Raw genomic sequence first — 21,700 nt, 5'->3', positions numbered from 1 at the left:
CAGACTTTAAAAATACATACCTCAGAAGTAATACCCATCAATTTTAAGTAAACTTACTTTTTAAGTAACAATAATTCAAGACTATGTTGCTTGGGGCAGGTTGGATTCACAGCATTTCCATATATCTCTTTCTTTCATTACCATTATTATTATTGAATTAGGAAATAAGAACTTTAATCATACCTGTTTTCTAAAATACAGAAGGACACCACTGGGTCACCTCTGCTGTTTGCTCTCATAACCCTCAAACAGATTCCAGAGAAGAAGTTAAATATGCGTATCTTCCCATCAGCGCAGCCACTGATGACTCTGAGATAAACAAAGGCCAGCGATAGAACCTCCCTACAAACAAGATCAGCAATTAAAAACAAATAGTTATCTTTTTAATTAAGTTGATACATGATATTATTTTAAAGCAAATTTTAATGCAGTGATGTTTATTTAATATACTTAAAATTATCAACAATTATTTAAAAAGCCTACAGTATTAAAAGAAAAAAATAAAGATTCTTTCAGCATCACCATCTACCTAGCACCATCTAGAATGTAAGTATTAGGATAAGATTAACTTTTCATCCAAAGTTGAGTATAACTTTTTTTACTTAGATGTAGTACAGAGACAGAACAAACTCTATGATAAAATAGATGCAAAATTTCAGATTATGTTCTGAAATGGTTTCCTTATTTGATGAAGGAGAAAGCTGTACAGCACAGACTTACAAGACTGATGTCAGCCCTATTTGACAGACTAGATCCAGGATGGCAAACCTATGGCATGCGTGCCACAGGGAGCCATTTGTCAAGGCACGCGAGGCATTGCCCTGCCAGCTGGCCAGCGTGCATGCGCGCGCTGGCCAGCTGAGTTCAGCCTTTTTTAAAGCCATTTTTCGGCTCCAGAGGCTTTATAGGAGCCTGGGGAGGGTGAAAAGAGCCACCCTCGCCTCCCCCCGAAGCCCTCCGGAGGCTTCAGAAGCTTCAATGAAGCCCCCAGAGTGCAAAAAAACGGCCCTGTGGCCAAACAGGAAGTTCAGGAATGGACTTCTGGTTTGCTCGTAGGGTCGGTTTAAGCCCTCCGGAGGCTTCAGGGATCTTCAGGCGGCTTCCCTGAAGCCTCCAGAGGGTTAAACCGACCCTCTAAGCAAACTGGAAGTCACTTCCGGTTTGCTCGTAGAGTCTTTTTAGTCCTTCAGAGGCTTCAGGAAAGCCTGAATTTCCCTGAAGCCTCTGGAGGGCCTCCGGGGGGGGGGCATTGTTTTCACCCTCCCCAGGATCCTAGAAAGCCTCTAGAACCTTCGGAGGTTGAAAAAAGCATGGAAAAATGGGGGGGAGCGCCTCTCGTGTGCATGCACACCTGTTTTTTTTTTCCATGCATTGCATTATGAGTGTGGCATGCCTGCGCACGACCCCCCTGCATTCCCCCCATGGCACGTGAGCAAAAAAAGGTTCGCCATCACTGGACTAGATCATAAAATTAACTCCACAGAATGGCTAAAGCTACTTTTATTGAGTTTGGCCATAATAACAGAATCTTCCAAGTCTGACTGTTCTAATTCCCTAATTCACTGAGATAAGGGTCTTATCTCATGTGAGCCACTTCCAAATGTTATTAGATGTTCTGGAGTTTAAAAAGTGCTTTAATACCTTTTGCCTAGGCAACAAAACCTGAATATCTCTATCAGTGTCATCTACCTTACTTTATACAATGTGAACAGCTAAACATTCATAACTCCTTAGGTGCCATCTATCAGTCTGACCTGCCCAGAGTCTGTCCAGAATCCAATTTGGATGTTTCAGGCTCATCCTTGATTTTTTATGAATTAAAAAATATTCAAAATCACCTGTACTCACAAATCATTCTAAGAAGAAAAAAATGATTGTACTACTGTACTAAGAGAGCAATTGCTAGAGAAAAAAATTGGAATTTAACATTTGGAATGTGAAAAAATAACTACCAAAACAAACTGAATCTCTTAAATGAAAGCAGTCATTGTACATTATGTGGGCTAAATAGGGAGCTGCCTGAATTAGGAAATTATATTGGTTTCAATCCTGTGTGCCAGTGGCACCTTACTCTAAATGCTAACAACAAAAAGAGCAATAAATCAGACTAGAAAGGAAATGTGATGCAGAAAAAATAGATGATAGATTAAAAGAAATATTCTCTCCTTCCTGTTTAGAGACCAATTAGTTATCCATTTCACAACTGTTTCAGGTGTGAAATGGAAGGCAGGGAAATTCTTGTCAATGGTCTCTCAGCTTTCCTTGCAAATATAATTCTTGTATATCTATATCTATATATCTATATTTATCTATCTATCATCATCTTCTATATATTATTTTATGTATCATACATACATACATACATACATACATACATACATACATACATACATACATACATACATACATACGTTCCAGCATAACTCTGGAGCGCCTCGAACAATTTCAACCACACTTGGTACACCTAGGACTTACCCTCAGGAAAAAAAATACTGGGGTGGGGTGTAAGATACCCCTGGTGTGTGTGTGTGTGTGTGTAAGGAGAGCGAATGTGGCATCTTAGATCAGCAAGTGTTTTTGATGTCAGTTCCTTTGCAGCTTCCTCTGGAAAGCCAGCCATGGCATTCACCCTCCAGTGGACCAATGGGGAAACGCCTGATGGATTTGGGGCAATGTGCCAGGATTGTAGACAGGGCGGGAAAGAGGAGCGCATGGGAGGGGAAAAAGAGAGGACAGGGATAATGGGCATGGGAATAGGGGGAAGAAAGGCCCCTCTCAATGGCTCCCTGTCAGACAAACGTTTTGACGTGTATACCCAGGCAATGCCGGGGTTATCAGCTATATAGTTACTGGTCATGACCTCCATCTGATTTGAATACTCCTAGATTGCAGGCCTCTTCTTCCAGAACCATAGTCAGCGTCAGGACTGGCATAATCCTTGAATCAGATGGCTTCTGAATTAATAGCTGAGCCTGTCCCTGTTTTTCTCATCTGGTTCCAGTCTTCAGTCTCTGGGTCATCATGACCTTGACTGCATCTTTCATTTAGCCAGAATGAAAATAACTTCCTTCATGCCAGAAGACTACCTTTCTCAATGGTTTCAAGATTTATCTCCCTCTTTCATGGTTTCAAAATATCTTCCCCAGTGGCTTCAAAAAACACAATGGTTCTTTAATAGAGTGATTGGTACAGTTTAAAATGCAAACTGTATTTTATATTAAAAAGACTTACTTGGGATGTCGGAAAGCCATTAGACATCGCTTGTGTTTTCCCACCATGCTCCATGCCAAAATATATCCATCACTGCTTCCTGTCACAAGATGCCACTCATCAAATGACAAACATTTTACAGCACCTCGATGACCTTCTAAAACCTGTAAAAGGAGGAGGAAGAAGAGGGGTGGGGGAGGCTTCTCTTTGTGTACTTTTGATATAGTACTTTGATTTGATTGTGGCTGATTGCTTATTTTGCCAGTGAATATTGTAGCTAAAACTGTGAAAGACTTTCCATAGATTTCTTTTGCTAGCCTCTCTCCCAAATGTCACTAAGGCTAGCCTCTTTATTGGATTACAAAATAACCAGAGTGATATTGTTTTTCCTGCTCAGAAGTATACTGTATAAGAAACATTTCTAAAGCTTTGAATGATTTCTATTTATTGTGTGTAAAATGTTTATCAGATATTCCCTGTAGAAAATAAAAAGATGTTAGATGTAAGATCCAATAACAACTCTTAAACTGGAATAAACTCTTAAACTGGGTCTTAAACTGGAATAACAGAGTATGAATCAGTGTTTTTCAACCTTGGCGATTTTAAAATATTTGGACTTCAACTCCCAGAATTCCCAAGCCAGCAAGTTGCCAAGGTTGGTGTACACTAGCATAAATAGCAATGCTGTATAACTATGGCCATAAGTGTCTCTATCCCATCATGATGTATTTCAGTTACAGAGTTAATAAAAAAATATCCCCAGCAGATATCTCACAAAGTGAGTTACACATGCTTATTCCCACAGGAGTATATATGTTCCACATAAAATGAATTATGTTTGAGAAGAACAAGCCTTGCTAAAGAACAATGAGCCCTGAGGGTAGGCATATTAATCATTGACTTTGTTAGAGAGAAAAAATAGAAAAGGTAAAGTAATTCTTTTGATTTCTTTTTGAGCCAGCCTTTCAGTTGCTCTGATACAAGAATGAAATACTGCTTTTTTTTACTCCTTAAATATCTTTACATTATATCATTATATCATATAATATTATATGTTAAGATTTCAAGATGAAACTTTAAAAAACTTTTAACTTGTTTTTGATGATTATCTTACCAAGTTTTTATTTATTTATTTATTTTGGGGGAGGGGATTTGTTTGCTTGCTTGAAAACTTTTCTCGTGTAAGAAGAAATCCTAGAGTATCACGGGAATCTCAAAACTCTACAAACAAGATCTCAAGATTATTTCCCAATTAGTGATTTATATATCATGTTATAGAAGTATCCATCCAGCTTTTGATAAATAACAGTAATGAAGACAGACTTTGTACCACTTTAAAGGGGACTGAATAGGATTTAAATTACTAGTGGAGAATTGACTCAGGGCTAAGACCAATCTCTCCTGGGCATGTCTAATTTATAGCATGATGCCTAAGGGGACTTTGCATTGAAATATATTTTAAGCACTTTCTGATTTTTCCTGTACTCTTGTCAGTTTGTAGGTACAATTGCACTGTTGGTTACTTACTTGAGTTTAAATGTGAAAGAAATTGGGCCAATCTTTTGGAAAATTCATACCTTGATTAGTATATATGACTCAGCATGCCAAACTTTCACGAGGCCCTTGTCACAGGAACTCACAATATAAACCTCATTCATTTTAGCAGCCCAAACATGAGCTTTGTGATTGAAAGTTTTAATACATCGCGCAGTTCTCATGTCCCACACTGTAAAAAACACAAGAAGATTTCTTAGCACGTTGCTCATCCTGTTTACTCAGAAGTTAAGTTTCAATGCATTTAATGCGGCTCAGTCCAAGATAGAAAAACATCAGTGAGACTTATCTGGGAGGTTATACATCACATGTATCAGAGGGGTGTGATTTATCTATATTCACTGAATTGTGTTTTATCTATTTGAGAAATGCACTGCTAGGTTGCTTATACTACGTTAAACCTTTGTGAGTGAGTGGTTCAGAATATGATGTCCAAGTCAGCAGGGAGCAGAAGTAGTCTGCACTAATGCATTCTAACCATTGCACCACCATAGCTGAAAAATGAACCAAGTAGGATTTTTAAGCTAGGGAAATAAGGCCCCACTGACTTTTGGAGTGTTGTTCTCAGCATGGTACGTTAAGCCTAGTGTAGCCCTTGGGCTGAGAACATCAGTGATGGGTTCCTACCGGTTCGGACTGGTTGGACAGAACCGGTAGTGGTATAGCAGCCTGGGTCGCTGGAACCTGCAGTGGCCCAGGCCTGCCATGTCCCGAACTGATTCCCCAGTCTCTTCTGCTGTCACCGCCATGTTTCTGCACATGAGCAGAACAGTTTTCAGTCAACTGTGCATGCGCAGCAATGAGTGAGGGGGGGGACGTGCGAGCGCAAAATGCCGTCTCAGTGAACTGGTAGTAAACCAGTTAGGAACCCACCACCGGAGAACATGCTTCTGATTTATGTTGGAAAAAGTCATGATTGGCTCATTGTCAAGCAAGTCTTCTTTTATCATACAACTTACTAGTTTCTTACTTTACCAACTTTAGCATTTTAGCTGAAGTCATTGATCCCCCCCCACTTCTCTAAGAGGGATTAATGCTGATATTCACATTTTGCTGTGCAGTCTTTGGATGCAGACACAAATCTGAACTTGCACACATCCAAGCAAGTGATATTCCCTTTATGCCCCAGAAAAATCTTCATACAGGTTCCTTTTCTGATGTTCCACATTCTAAAAAAAAGTTCAAGAAAATGGTAAACAAACACTATGCAAACAGAAACTGAAAAAACTATTATATAGCCAGAATAAAACAAGCTGATCTTCCTCGTTGTTGTATCAACATTCAACTCCCCACCCCAAAAATGGAAACTAACTCCTGGAAAAGGCAGATTAAACTGTCCTGGGATAAAGAAAAGACATTAAAAGCATTCACCTGATACTGAGATCATAGCTGCCACTCAGGAGGAATCCTCTCTCTTCATGGAGATACAAGGCTCTGATACTACCAGCATGCCCAGTGAAGACAGGAGGGACATTCTTAATCTTCTCTATATCTAGAAAGTGGACTTTTCGATCTAAAGAACCAAAGGCCAATAGCCTTCCAGCAGTGCTGTGAATCACTCGATTGGAATCCAGACTGAAATAAAAAGCAAATGTTAAATTAGGACCCTGATTTATTTTAACAGGCATACTGTAATTTCTACATCCCTTTCCTTGTTTCCACTGGTGGGGCGCAAAATAACCAAAACTTACTGTTTCCAGACAAAGATGCTTCCACATGCTTGGAAGGATAGTTCTTCCATATGTTTGAACAATTTTTATGGGTGAGTTGGTGAGATGTATCCTTTTTCAGGTTTCAGCCACATACACACATATGGGCATTTATCAGTTTTACTTTCAGGCAGCAGAGTTAACAATGTAGCATGGAATATCAAGCAAAGCAATTTTTCTTTCAAATAGGAGTGTGCAAGTTAGTTCAAGTTTCAAAGTTTCAAGTTTCAAAGGACATGATGGCTCAACAGTTCAACACTGAGCTTGCCAGTTGGAAAGCTGACAGCCCAGGTTCAATACACGAGCACCAGGCAATTGGGTGAGCTCTCATTACTTGCCCAACACCTGCAAGCTAGCAGTGCAAAAGCATGCAAATGTGAGTAGATAAATAGATACCACTTCGGTGAGAAGGTAACAGCATTCCATGCACTGTTCCCTCTAAGATGCGCGGCTGCGCGGCCGCGCACATGGCATGAAAATACCACACAGCAGTTTCTAACTGCCGCGCAGTGATTTCTGTCACAGGCTCGGGAAGCTGAGGGGCCTCAGATTTTCTGTCTTGGTTAGGGTTACCACAGCGCGGGGGTGGGGGAACAGCGGCAGGAGCTTACACAGCACAGCCGGTCTCCTAGGACCTCCTAGGCGCTGGCTGCGCCGCTCATTACCGTCAGTCGCCCCACAAAAGCAAACGCGGGGAAGTCCTTTGCAGGCGGCTAGAGCTGGCCGCCCGCAAAGGACCTCCCCAGACTTGTTTTGATGAGCACAGAGCGACTGACGGTAGTTTGCGCGGGGTGCGGCCACTCAAACTAGCATCAGTCGCCCTGTGGTGAGCAAAGCAAGCCCGGGGAGGTCCTTTGTGGGCGGCCAATCCTAGCCGCTTGCGCCCGGCTCTGCAGCTGAAGTGAACCCCCAAAGCCCCCACCGCCACCAGAATATCTGCTGCTGCCTCCTCCTCCTCCAACAGCACTGCCGTATTTTCCGTTCGACACTGCAGCTGAGATGAAGCTGCCAAAGCTCCCGCCAGCACCCCCACCCGTGGCAGTGGTGCCTCCCCCTCCACGCGAAGCACCCGAGCTGGGCCCCGCGTTATCCATCCCCCGCCCCTCTTCCGCCGTGCTTTTGAGGAGCCATGAGGCCACGGGAGTTAGTAGGAAGGCGGCGGAAGAGGCGGGAGCAGGAAAAAAAGGCCTCATGGCTTCTCAAAAGCACGGTGGAGGCGGCAGCAGGGGTAACGCGGTGCCCAGCTGAGGTGTTCCGAGCGGAGGGGGAGGCACTGCCACCGTTGCCATGGGCGGGGGCGCCAGCGGGAGGTTTGGCAGCTTCACCTCAGCCGCAGCACCGGGCAGCAAATGTGGTGGTGCTGTTGGAGGAGGAGGAGGCAGCGGCAGCAGTTATTCTAGTGGCGGCGGGGTCTCATTGGCATCTTCAGCGGCAGCCCTGCCCCCTGTGAAAAAAACCGAAGATGGAGCAGATCCACGCAGATGACGTCGCCGCAACATGACTGGAGGCGGAATTCTGGGAGTTGAAGTCCACAAGTCTTAAAGCTGTCAGGTTTGAAGACCTCTGGGGGTTTTTTTTGTAAAGGGTTAGGGGTGCAAGGATCTTGTAACAACAGCTTTAAGACTTGTGTGGTTCAAATGCCAGACTTTCTGAGCCAACATTTTGGTTGCTAAGCAGCAGCGTTGTTAAGTGATACTGATATTATATAACACTTAATTATTGTGGGTACCTTGAATAAACATAACTTTGAGTTTCAAATAATACTGATTTTGTTGTTGTCTTAGGTGACATTGTGAAAAAAATTCAAGTGCTCAGGCATGAAAATGTGCCGCTCAAATACTATACTTTTCTGCTCACGCTGAAAAAAAATTAGAGGGAACATTGATTCCGTGCACCTCAGTATATAGTCATGCTGGTCATAACAAGAGAAATGTCTGGCTCTCTTGGTTAAAAAACAGAGATAAGCACCACTCCTTAGAGTGAGACACCCCTGGACAAGGAACACCTTTACCGTCACCTTTTCAAGAACCAGGTCAAAGTTGTCAGCTAGTCTAAGGATTTAAGATTCAAGAGTAGAATTCCTACATGGAAGTCATACAGGAGACAGATGTTGTTTCCAGCAAGGAGAACAGAGGCGAAGCTAGTCTCTTATATAGGCAGCAGCCAGATATCACTAATTAGAATGTTTAGTCCCTCACCTAATAGACTTTCTCTGTTCTGTTTTCTCTTCTATTCATCTAGAACCTGGGCCCATGACAAGATGAATGAGAATTGGATGAGGGTAAATATATTCTATCTTAGACACATACCGTATTTTTCAGAGTATAAGACGCACCATTTTTCCTCAAAAAGAGGCTGAAAATCTGGGTGTGTCTTATACACCGAATACAGCATTTTTTTTGCCTCCCAAAGCGCCACCCCTTCACCAAAATGGCTGTGCATACCCTTATGGGGGCTGGGGAGGGCAAAAATGAGCAAAATAACAGGCTGTTTTTTGCCCTCCCCCCCCCCAGCCCCCAACAGCACTCTATAAGCCTCCATAAGGCTATGCATGCAATTTTTTGACAAAAATGGGCCCATTTTCATGAAAAACGGGCCATTTTTTGCTCATTTTTGCCCCCCCCCAGCACTTTGCAAGCCCCCCCCCAGGCTATTCATGCCTTTTTGGGGGTTGGGGGGAAACGGGCCCATTTTTAGAAGGTTTGCAGAGTGCAAAAACTTTTTTTTCCTTTTGGAAAGCTCTTTAACTGATTGATGAGAATTACATTGATCAAGTGCTGTGCCAGCAGAAACACCTACCTATCTACTGTATTTCTCTCTCTCTCTATTTCTCTCTCTCTATCCCTCTCCCTACCTACCTACACACACACTCTCTCTCCCTACCTACCTACTCTCTCTCTCTCTCTCCCTCTCTCCCTTTATCTACCTACCTGCCTACTTACCTACCTACCTAACTACTCTCTCTCTCTCCCTACCTATCTACTGTATTTCTCTCTTTCTATTTCTCTCTCCCTTTATCTACCTACCTACCTACTCTCTCTCTCCCTACCTAGCTACGGTATTTCTCTCTCTATTTCTCTCTCTCTCCTTTTATCTACCTACCTACCTAATTACTCTCTCTCCCTATCTATTGTATTTGTCTCTCTTTCTATTTCTCTCTCTCTCTCTATCCCTCTTCCTACCTATCTACACACTCTCTCCCTTCTTACCTACTGTATTTCTCTCTCTCTCCATCTCTCTCTCTCTCCTTTATCTACCTACCTACCTAACTACTCTCTCTATCTCCCTCCCTACCTACTGTTTTTCTCTCTCTTTCTCTCCATCTCTATCCCTCTATCTACCTCCCTACTTTTCTTTTTAATTTGCCTCCTCAAAACCTTGGTGCGTCTTATACTCTCCAAAATACGGTACCTGTTTATTAGAATACGAACATTGTAGCCACTGCAGAAGACATTTCTTTCTTCTAATTTGATAGTGTCTGTCTCCTGGCCGTGATATGCTTTCTGCATGTATTCAATTTCTTCACTTTGACTTGTAATTTGTTGCTGATCATAATCCTGCAAGCAAAGCAAACAGCGACAGTGATAGATGATGAGAAAGGGAAAGCAAATAGCATACATGGAAATATGTGACTTCCTACTTAAGCTGGCAGAAGTGCTGGATTTCTTTCTCTCCCCAAATCTTCTTGTTCTTAGCAGCATAACCAGAACAAAAAGATATACATATTCCAATAATTATACACTGACATTTCTCCCTTTGGAAAGAGAAACAGTACAATTAAGGGCAGGAAAGCTCCATCTTTCTATGTTTGATAGTTTCCATCTGCTACACGGCAGTGAGAAATTATCATCAAAATGCCTTGAGACTAATGTGCTGGACTCATTCATGAAGGTTTGTGTACAATAGCACAGAAGTAATTTACCATTAAAATCTGCTAGCATTTGGTTTTCTGATTTAATCTGCAGCCTTAGAATTCCTTGGTGGTCTCTCATGCAAGTAAAAATGAAATTTATTGATGCTTAGCTCTGAAGCCCAGGCACAATGAACTAGGCTCTGCCACCCTACATAATAACTATATAAAATCCTGGAATTCCCCATCAATCAGTTCATGGAATTCCAAGGAAAAGGGTTCTGCCCCAGCGATGCAGAGGGCTTGGGGCACGCAGTTAAACTCTACGCTTAGGATGTTCTTTCAGACCAAGTTTATTATCAGGCATCCTTAATAGCAAAACTTATAGTTCAGTGTTGTGACTCAGCAACAGTCTTCTGTGAGTCTTTTTGGGATGCAAGATTAACGATGCAGCTGGGGCTCGTTAGTGGGGTTTTGGAGATAAGAGGACGGATGCTGCCACACCCTGGTTGCAGGAGTCAACATTCATTCATGCATTCAGTCATTCATCGGTCATGGTTTGTTTGTGATTTGCTTTCTGTAACCCTGATTCAAGGAGACACTTGGAGAGGTGCATTGCGTTGTAAGAGTTTTGTTTTGTATTCTGTTATCTGGTCAGAGACTTTATTTATGTTATTTTTGGGCTCGCAGCCAGTCTGAGCCGAGAACTGATAAAGAGAGTTCCTTTTAAGTTTGTTTGCCTGTCGTCTGTTAACGAGCGAGGAAGGGGAGACAGAACAGTTCAGTGTTAAGATACTTCTGACTTTCCATGATCTGACCCATCACGTAGTGTACAAAGTCTGTGATCTTCTATATCCCTTGATGAACAGAGATGAGGAGATGAAGGGGATGAGCGGTGGTTGCCATCCCAGTTAACAAAGGGCGATTCAGAGAGTGACCGGTAATAAATCACTTTTCCCGGCGGAATACCCGCTGCCCAATCAGGGAACACAGATGTGGTCACATCTTATGGAACTACATTTCCCACAAGGCAGTTCTGCCTACATTTCCCATAAGGTAGTTTCTTAAAGGAGACAGTTCTTAATTCCTACATTAGCTATATACTGTTGGGACAGCACAAAAAGTATCCACAATTTACCTTGAATTGCTTCTTAGTTTTGGTTAGAACTATATCACCATTTGCTGTTATGCGAGGAATAGCAACCTTTACTATTTTGGCATAGGTGGAAATTGCTCCTTTAGGACATAAGCCCTGAAACAGATAGCAAAATTGCAAATTCATAATACTGCACAGGTTACAGTTCCTTAAATAAATGTGTTCCTGAAAAGGTAAATCCAAAATGCTACAAACATACAGTACACATTTCTTTGTGAAAAGTCAAGATCAAATTTAGAGATGGCTTTGCTCAATCTACTGTCTTTAATGGTGCAGGGAGATTTTAGCACTGATATCGTTTTGAAACAAACCATCTAATTCAGAGCAAGAAAACAAGCATTTGGGGACTAGGGTATAATTGTGGCCTCATCAATTTTCCTCATCACATTTATTGTGAGAGAGATAGGCAGATTTAGTTGGAATAATGGCAGATGACTGGCAATAAAACAGAACCCTCTACCACACTTGAAGGAAGCATAGTAAGACAGTCTTTTCTTCCTTGCCCTTTGGAACATTATAATCTCCAATGTAAGGTCCACTCCCTCCCTTTTGACCTTCCATAATGGCCTGAACATCTGGCTCTGCCAGCTGGCCCAGAGCTCCAAGGGGGTTGCACCATTCTAGAGGTAGTTATTGGATTAGGAAACACCCCACCTCTCCCCATGTCTTTTGTGTTCCCCTCCTCTCCATCTTTTAACAATGTTTATTACTCTTTTTTATAAGAGATGTGGTGGTGCAATGGTTAGAATCCAGTATTGCAGTCTAATACTGGTGGGTGCCAGCAGTTCTGTTCTGACTGGCTCAAGGTTGACTCAGTCTTCCATCAGAGGCAGGTTGCTCCCAGTTTGCATCGGTTCGGGCGAACTGGTAGTGGTAATTGGGCCTGGGTTGCCAAACTGGTAGTGACGGCTGGCTGGCCACACCCCCAAACCAGCTTGCTTCGTTCTCAAAGAGAATGAAGGGGGTGTGGTGCACCCAGAGCCGCCACTTCTTTGCAACAGCCGAGGATGGAAGAGGAGCCAAGGAACTGTAGGGAGCCTCCTGCACCCCCCTCCCAGCCTCCAAGCTGTTTTCAGGCACCCAGCTTGCCGGCCTGCCCCCATCCCCATTGTAGGTACAACAGCGGTGGCTTCATGAGATGGGGCCCCTCCCCCATCTAGCTGCTTTGTGCAGTGATGGAGTGGTGTGAGGTGAGTGTGGCTGGGGAGAAATGAGGGAGAGGGGGGGAAGGCTTCTGCTAGGGAAACGGGAAAGCAAGCTAAGTCACCTCAGCGAGCACCACTCTTCCTCTCAGTCACCTCTTGAGGTTGACTGGGTTGGACCCACGACTGCTCTCACCTGCCCCACTTCTCCTCATGGTTAACACCATGTTTTGCAGGAATAAAAGTGAGGATGCAGAGAGAATCTGGAGAGGAACAAGCAGGTTCTGAGCAGGCGGGCAGGCACCCAACATACCTGCGTTTTCCCCTCTCGACTTGCCCATTCACAGCCACACGGCTCTGGCCTGCCCACTCCCCCTGCTGGACCGAAAAAGCAATGTGAAAGTTTAGGCTTGATGGCCTGTTGTCTGGGAAGGGGGAGAAAGGAGGTAGAAGCACCAAGTGGGAAAACGTCTCCTTTAGCTGCCTTCAGCCCCCTCTCCCCTTTAGGCTTGCTGGGTCTAGGCGCTCGTTTTCCTACTGGAGAAATTCCAGAAATCTGGAACCCCGAGAAGACGGCTGTGGTGCTTTGAAGACTATGCGCATTGTGGTGCTGCAGATGCTGCATCAAATGTAGGTATCCTTGAGTCTGGCGATCTCAATTCCTAGTAGAAAGTGAGTGGCAACCTGCAAGGTTGTGAAATTCTGCCCTGAGAGAAATTTTCTGACATTTTGCAAGGCAGCTATCAAAGAGAATGAAGCGGGCGCCGCCCATCCAGAGTCGCCTCTTTTTCTTCGCAACAGCCGAGGATGGAAGAGGATTCAGGAACTGTGGGAGCCTTCAGTGTGTTGCACCTCCCTCCCAGCCTATGCCTGTGCCTCTGCACCATTTTTGGGTGCCCAGCTTGCTGGCCTACCGCCCATCCGTCACGGTTACAATGGCACTGGCTTTGGGAGATGCTGGCCAATGCTGAGGCACAGGGAAAGGCTGGGGGGGGGGTCAACGCTGAGGAAGCAGCAGCTGTGGCAGTGGAGAAAACGAGGCTTTTTTGCCAGCCTCCCAGCAGAAATTTTTGCCGGTTTGGTGGGCATGGCTGGGGGGGCAGGCATATGACTGAGTGGGCATGTGCAGCCCACTCAGTCACATGCCCCTCCCACCTAGCCATGCCCACTGAATTGGTAATAAAGGTTTTTGAAACCCACCCCGCCTTCCATCCTTCCAGAGTCAGTAAAATGAGGACCCAGATTGTTGGGAACAATATGCTAATGCTGTAAACAACTTAGAGAAGGCTGTAAAGCATTATGAAGTGGTACATGTACAATTGCTATGTTTTCTTTATTATTTTAATGTGTGATAGTTTTAATGTTTGTTAGCCACTCAGAGTCATCTTTGGACAAGATGGACACCACATAAATTTAATTAATAAATAAAATTAGAGTGGGGGAGATCTGATGGTTTCCTAAGCTAGTTGCTTTACTCTGCCTAATAATGTGCAGGTAAAACCAGCCCTGCAATAACTATTTACATTGTTAATTGGAGGAAAGAAACACCCACACTAGAGAATAAAATCATTGTAAATCCCTTTTTATGATCCTGTAAATTCTTAATCCAGGCAGGCGACTGGATGGAGCTGAGCATTTATAAGATCCTACAATGAAAGGCAAATATTTCATTGGAAATGAGTATAATGTTCACATGAATAAAAAGTCACTGTACATTTGCTATATATAATAAACATATTAAGTCAGGCAGATATGTTCCAGGGGAACACTCTTCCAGATGTTAAGCTGGTCAGCTGTCAAGCTTAAAAGTTGCCTTCTCAGATGCAGCTCGGAGGAAGAAGAAGAGGACAATAGTGCTAAGTGGAAAGGAAGCTAAAAAGTCCTGCTCCTTTATGAGGCAATTACAAGGAAGGAATTTTCTCCATGCATGCCAATGCTTGGATAAGAGGAAATGAATCTACTACACATACCTGAAAAAATGAAATCTGACTTCGGAGAACATAATTTGCTACTACATCACATTTAACTTGTTTGACCAAAAAGTTCCAGTGCGGACTTACAGAGGCACATCGTGATAAGGTTTTCATGTCTAACATTCCTGGAAAATCCAAAATAAAAAAATATTGATTTTCACCAAAATTACTGTTTCTCTCCTCCCCACCCCCAATCAGTTTGGGCCCCATCAGCTCAGTAGAAGAGCAGGATAGTAACTGAGATGGCCAGTTTATTCCCTGGTTACAATAAGTTTAAAATGGTTTGACTATAGTATAAGCAGAATCCTCCCAGATTTATTAGAGCAAAATGTGTTCTTGGGATCTCTGAGACTTTAGAGCAGGAGCGTCAAACTCAAGGCCCATGGGCTGGATTCGGATTGCAGGGTGCTTAGATGTGGCCAGCGGGGCCACCATGGAAACAGCAAAGGACCACCCCACAGTGCCTCTGCCGATAAAAATGGAGCTCAGGAGAGCTGCAGGCGGACCTTGCGAGCTCCATTTTCACGGGCAGAGGGTTGCAGAAGGCCATTGCAGCCAGAAACGGAGCTTGGGGGCCTGTTTTCACTGGCAGAATACTCGGGCCACCACAGGCACCCTTGACGCAAGTGATGTCAAGCTGGCCATGCCCACCTCGCCATTGGAGGTCAAACACAACTCTATGCAGCCCTCAGTGAAATTGAGTTGGACACTCCTTCTTTAGAGCCATAATAACGAAAACAAAATTGAGATAAACATAATAGACTTCAGATTCTAAACTGAAGAATGATTCCATTTGCCATCAACAGGTTTAAAACAACAAATGCAACCAGTAAAACTAACCATCACTCTTACAAGCCTGAACAGTTTTCACACTTTCTCAGACTCAACAGGGACGGTTCTTGACGGATAGTATATTTTAGGGGTTCCATCAAGGAAGGACTTTAAAGCCATTGTTAAATAGCTGGGCGCATCCTGTAAATAATTCCTAAACTTCCATGTAGCTTGGATTATTTTCATCTTGGCAAACCTTGTTCCTATATCTCTTATGGTTGGCCTCTCTTACCACTCTCCTGTGTTGTCAATATAGCCCTTTTAAATCTCTGGATCTGGGAGAAATACTGGCCAGTTCACTCCTTGCTTTTCCCTCTCTAACTCACTTTTGATTGCTTTGTTTATCTATTTGCATACTTGTTAACTTCTGAGGAACATGGAACATTTATAGCTTATTCAGCACTGTTGCAGTCAGCTAGGGAGCTGGGTTGATTGAATGGGCTCCTGCAAGGAAAGCATCCCAAACCGGGGGGGGGAGGGGTGTGGGGGTGTGGGGGTGGCTATTGTAGAGAAGAAAAGGTTGAGGAGATATAAGATCCTTACTCAAAATGGATTTTGATAAGTGGACAGGCAGATACCGGATGAAATCTTTGGATTTGTTGGGGGACAGCTGAGGAGAAGCAGGTGGAGTGGTTGCGTGCAAAGTCAGTACTGCAAAATAGTTAGTATCACTTTCCAGCTCATTCAGTGCTTTTTTGAAGATATTATCTGATTGTTTGGACCAAATCTTTTGTACATGGATATTACCTGTGGTAAGAAAAGAAAAGAAAAACAAGGTACAAGTTATAATGTGCAAGGACAACAAGGCATTAATGAACCCAAATGCAAAACCTGAGTGATTCATAGATGAACTACTGGATTCCACATTGTTTACTAGGTGCAATAGAGAAAAGTGACATAGATCTGCCACTCTGTCCTATGGGATTGGGCGGCATATAAATCTATTAAAAGTTAAAGTTAAAGTTAAAGTCTTAGAAGAGAGGTTGAGGAGGCAGGCAAGCTAGAATCCTGTTAGCCTTTTCCCAATAAACCCTTATTTTTTCAATCTTGACAACTTTAAGATGCATAGATTTCTACTCCCAGAATTCCTCAGCCAACCTTCCAGCCCTCAATCAGTCCACACACGTGAAATTACCAAGTTTGAAAAACACTACAATAAGTATCACATTGCACTTGTTTCAGAGGCACTGAGGCACTTCTGGGTTGAAAGGATTAGCTGGTGACATAAGCATTGCTGATGCATACCAATTGTGGACCCCATTCATGTCCCCAAAGAAGCTAGAGCAAAGCTCACCCTGCTCCATGGCAGCACTCGGGTCTCAAACACAAGCTTGCTACTTGTCAACACAGTGTCCTAACCACGCTAGCCACTCTGCTCCTCATAAGCTATCCAAATCCATAGTATTTGTCACCTTACTTGCTAATGCTTATTATCATTATATGTCAATCTATGTTAAGGGAATGTAAGAGGTATGTTTGTGGGGAGAAATATGCTGTATAATTCATTTCCTCTGCACAGACTTCACCTGTACATGTGCAGTGATCAGCCATTGTAAGAACAAGTTATATGCAGGTCTTCAGTCTAATCCAAAATAACATTGCTATCTCCTTATGGGAAACTCATGCTGACAAATAGAACATATACAGAAGTGGGCATAGATTGACCATACTGCACTGGGAATTTTCATTTTCATAATGAAAAAAAATAGTATTGTTATTCATATAAATGTGTTCACATAAAGAAAACTGCATGTTAAACATGACTTACATTGTATATTGTATATACTCGTGACCCGTCAAAAGCGCGGACGGCAAAAGCGCAATCGACAAAATCGCGCCTTTGACGTCATCACAGCGCGACGAAAAAGATCGAAAAATTCAAATAAAAATTAATAAAAATTAAATTAAAGCAAGCCGATTCACATAAAGGTAAGGGTTAGGTTTAGGGTTAGGGTTAGGGTTAGGTTAAGGGTTAGGGTTAGCTTTAGCGTTAGGGTTAGGTTAAGGGCTAGCGTTAGGTTTTTCGTTACTTTAACGGTTAGGTTTAGGGTTAGGTTTAGGGTTACGTTAAGAGTTAGGTTTAGGGTTAGGTTTAGGGTTAGGTTTGGGGGGCTTAGGGTAAGGTTTTCGCTTTATTTTTACATTTTTCGAACTTTTTCGTCGCGCTGTGATGACGTCACAGCGCGCTTTTGTCGAGCGCGATTTTGTCCTACGCGCTTTTGTGGTGGAACCGTATATACTATACAGTACATAAAAATCAAACCATACCAAACACGCTGCTTGCTTTTGAAAGAAACTGGGTTTCACCCACTTGGGAAAGTGTAGATCTCATGGGGAGAAGAGGACGCATGTCAGATTTGCTCCGCTTTTCATATTCTTCTGTCATAGATTGAAAGATGAAAATAATTGAGCAAGAACAAACGGAAAGGGAAAGCAGAACAATTTCATAAAAATATGGCTCCAGATGGGAAGACAAGAGAAACCAACTTCTTGTTCTTCAGCTCTTCTACTGAGATTTGGGCATTTAGCAAAAGCAATAGCACTTAGTCTTATATACCACTCAATAATGCTACAGTACTTTAATAGGAAAAAATAATCTGATACAGTTCCAGACCCAACTTTCAGTTCCAGACAGCATGCCAGGAATGAGAATGAACACTGTAAATAGTTGCTTCTTTATTGTTGCTTATGTATTTACAAGAATCTCCAAAGACTAAGTTTCATTCTCTTGGGAACAGCCAGATAGAGGCTTCTAGTTGTGATTGGACATGTGGCAGAAAACAGAAATAAGGCTGAGCTCACCTCTGAACAGTCTGGCAGAAGTTCCCCTCATGGGAATTTGAACAAACAAGTAATTAATTTTGTTTACTCCCCTTGGGAGTAAAAATTATATACACAAGAATACATGTTTGGAACGGTGACATGACAGGATGAATATTTTGGGGGGGGAAAGTTATATTTGGTGGATACCTTAAGGAATGCTGAACATAAGACATAGACAAAATATGGAAATAAAATTGTAAAAATAATATGTTTTATTTATTCTCCCTCCTAAATGTATATAGTCGTCCATCTCACAAAACAAGTCACTCTGGGTAGCATATAGCAAATATATTTTATTGTGGGGTCCTGGACACTCTCTGAATTTGGCTGATTTCTTGTAGAAATTTCATTACCCAACAACAACCTCGAGAGCACCAAGGCCTTCATTGTTCAACCTGAGCTGCAAATATTCTCTTCAAAATGTATTGCACATTATGAAATTCAGGAGCAGGAAATCTAGGTGGCACCTTCTCTCCGAGTATTTAGGAAGGTGATAAAAATGAAGTTCCGGAGAGCTTGTAAAGATTAGAAGTTATCAATAGGATATTCCTGTTAGTGTAATTTTGATAATTCAACACAGAATAAAAGGCTGTAATGTTAGGAAAGATGGAAGGAAAAAGATGAAGAGAACTAGCAACAAGGTGGATGTACTCAGTTCCAGTGGCAATAGATGCATTGTTGGGAGACTTGTAAGAACAGGTTGGGGATATATCCTGATGAATAAAATATATTTATGTGGTCACTAGGAGTAAAAAAATAACTTGATGGCACACAATTTTATTTTTTGTATTGTGTTTTATACTTCACAGTCTATCATCAGGAGTTTGGTGTTACAAAAATTAAGAACATAAATTATTACAGGTAACTACAATCCACGCTACAATTTATTTTCTGGATATCAATTTATGCTGCAGTCACATTATATATACAGTATTTACCTACTTACCATCGAATCATTCCTTTTGCACTTAGTGTATTTTTCTTGAACAACAGATATACAGCAATGCTGCAAGCTAATTGATGATCATTAGATATTTTGAGTGATGAAAATGGGATAATGCCTTGGGTAAACTTCATTGTTTATTTCTTTATTAGATTTTAATCCCATCTTTATTAATTTTATAAATAATTCAAGGCAGCAAACATACCTAGTAGTCTTTCCTTCTCCTATTTTCTCTGCAACAATAACCTGGTGAAGTGAGCCCAGAGAGAGTGACTGATCTTTTAGGCTTGCAGCTGCAGTCTAAAGCAGGACTAGAACTCAAGACTCCCAGTTTTTAGCCTGATGCTTTAACTACTAGACCTGATGGTGGAACATCAACAACTAAAACCCTGCGATCCCTCCCCCACGTCGCTGATGCTAAAAAAAAAAAAAAAGCTCCCGCAATTGTGGCAAATAGTGAAATTTACCTTTTTCCACGTTTTCAGGCATGGCATTCTCGTGTTCACCTATGAGGATACGGATCAGAGTAGCAGCCATCAGCAACAACTTTGAGTCGCACATTTGCAGCAAGAGAAGTATGTAGTTTGCTTTGGTCCAAAAGCAGGTGCCTGCGAACCATCTCCAAAGATCCGCCATGGATTGCGCCAGTTTCTGTGGATCCATTGCCCGATCCAGAGCAGAAGAGGCTCTGAAGGTGGAGCTGACGCTGGAACGGGAATAGTTAAAATCCTTGGCATCGATAGCCTGTAGGAGGTTCCATGAGTATTTCAGGAGATCGTAGCTTTCGAACCGGTTGATGATCCCCATCACGAACGTCCTCTGAGTTGCTTGGCTGGCCCGAACAAACCACTCTCGGGTGGAAAAAATCTTCCAGGACAAGATGCAGGATTTGCAGCGGTAGCAAACCGGAACCAAGTCTGTTTGCTTCTCACATCTTAAGTCTGGGGCATACTTTAATTTATATTCATGGGTTGCCTCATCCTCCGCAACTGAAGGTGTCTTCATGACAGCAATCTCTGATTCACGAAGGAAGTGAATAGGTGGAGCAACTGGTAAAATGCAACCAGCCCCTTAATCTCCCCTTGCCTAACTATTCTAATTCGACTCCAAGCAACAGCAAGCCAAAACTGTCAATAAGAACCCCGGCTAGTTTCTGTTGGTGGAACGCTTTTAAAAAAAACTCCTAGGAGACCCAGTTGCTACCGTAATTCTCCTAAAATGTGCCTGAGTGGATACTTTTACAGTAAGCATGCATGTAAATTCCATTAGACAAAGGGCATCAACCAATTAATACAAAGCAGGAAGTGCAATTAAACAGCGATCAGCTTCAGAATTATCTGTTAACTATTTACTATCTGTTAAATGTCGGATAGATGTTGAAGATTGAAAAGATGGCTGTGAGATAACTGGGATTAATCTTATTTTAGAAATCCTAAAATCCCTAGGTGGAGAAATCTTGGAAAGCCAGTACTATCCATTGATTCATTTTCTATAAATGAACCAAAGGGAGTTATTTTTTCTTCCTCTGTCACGTTCATTTCATGTCTTCTCTAAGGCAAATCAGAAACAAAACAGAATTGTCTCAGACTTACTGGTTTGATGGTGCCAAAGTTTCAAGTTTCAGCCATTAATATTATATGAGTTTCAAAAAAAAAGTCTTTGTCCCCCCCCCCCCTTTAAATGGGAGAGAGACCATTTAAAATAATAAATAAGGAAGTTTCCCTTTGGAGAATCTGGCTGGCAGCAAGTAACCAGCATGAATGCCATCCCTCATCTAATGTTTCTTTTTTCCCCCCTGTATTCATTTCATGTATCAAAAATCATGTTTTTACTTATAGATGTTGTCTAATACATGCTTGACAAAATAAATAAAAAATAAAAATAAAAATAAATAAGGGGAAGGCTTCCTCCTTGGAACTGACATAGTTTTGATCAGGTACTGAGAAACAGGTCATACTACACCCCAACAGTTTGTAGTACTGAGCTTGCTATAGTGTCTTTCTTTCCATATTCTTAATCCCACATTTTTCTTCCTCCCTGCTCTCTTTCCCACAATGAGCCTCCAGTGCGAGGGAGAACTATCTTCACATTTCTGTTTAAAATGTTCTTCTTAGTATTGTAGGAAGTTATCACCCAGCCCTCTCCCAGAAAAAATGAAATATCCTAGGAAATATTGAAAAGGCAGAATATTTATCTGGACGCGAAAAGGAAGAAACATGTTTTAAAAGACAGAATCGCTGCCTGCAGCTTCCTGCCCATCCCCCTTTGTTAATGAGCCATTAACGCCTGAACTAGTCCACTTTACATAATAAAGAGTTCTCCCCTTCAGCTCCAGAGTGATGGGATTAAGGCATGATAATATTGGCCCTTTACCCAACTTGCCACATGGCATCTGAGAACTCAACCAAACCTGGATTCAAAACGCAGCCAGAGAGTTGCCCCTGCATAGCCCCATGGGAGTCTTACAACCAATCTGAATACAAGCTCAAGATCAAAGGCCAGAGGCCGG

The 21,700-nt window shown here is 42.3% G+C and overlaps 1 protein-coding gene and 1 long non-coding RNA gene across 2 annotated transcripts in view; one reads left to right on the top strand and one right to left on the bottom strand.

Moving 5' to 3' along the window:
- FBXW10B (F-box and WD repeat domain containing 10B) overlaps positions 1 to 20,227 on the bottom strand; it is a 33,811-nt gene extending 13,584 nt beyond the window's left edge. The window contains exons 1-11 of the mRNA XM_087709810.1: positions 19,659 to 20,227; positions 17,694 to 17,804; positions 15,969 to 16,172; positions 14,592 to 14,719; positions 11,462 to 11,575; positions 9,885 to 10,030; positions 6,136 to 6,339; positions 5,812 to 5,933; positions 4,788 to 4,936; positions 3,232 to 3,374; positions 184 to 342 (exon numbers count right to left, since the gene is read on the bottom strand). Of these exons, the coding sequence (XP_087565936.1) occupies positions 184 to 342; positions 3,232 to 3,374; positions 4,788 to 4,936; positions 5,812 to 5,933; positions 6,136 to 6,339; positions 9,885 to 10,030; positions 11,462 to 11,575; positions 14,592 to 14,719; positions 15,969 to 16,172; positions 17,694 to 17,804; positions 19,659 to 20,196 (2,018 nt within the window). The 5' untranslated portion in view covers positions 20,197 to 20,227. The remainder of the gene's footprint in view (positions 1 to 183; positions 343 to 3,231; positions 3,375 to 4,787; positions 4,937 to 5,811; positions 5,934 to 6,135; positions 6,340 to 9,884; positions 10,031 to 11,461; positions 11,576 to 14,591; positions 14,720 to 15,968; positions 16,173 to 17,693; positions 17,805 to 19,658) is intronic.
- On the top strand, positions 12,957 to 19,782 carry LOC148048134 (uncharacterized). The gene is made up of 3 exons (XR_015695991.1): positions 12,957 to 13,251; positions 19,058 to 19,109; positions 19,677 to 19,782. It is a non-coding gene; the product is annotated as an uncharacterized LOC148048134 (long non-coding RNA).
- Positions 20,228 to 21,700: the final 1,473 nt, after the last annotated feature.

The sequence above is a fragment of the Thamnophis sirtalis genome, unplaced genomic scaffold (genome assembly GCF_051295495.1).
Source record: "Thamnophis sirtalis isolate CommonGarterSnake01/CBP01778 unplaced genomic scaffold, rThaSir2_p1.2 scaffold_3, whole genome shotgun sequence".
Lineage (NCBI taxonomy): Eukaryota > Metazoa > Chordata > Lepidosauria > Squamata > Natricidae > Thamnophis > Thamnophis sirtalis.
Note: the sequence above shows the minus strand (reverse complement) of the source record. Positions and strands in the feature narration are given on the sequence as shown.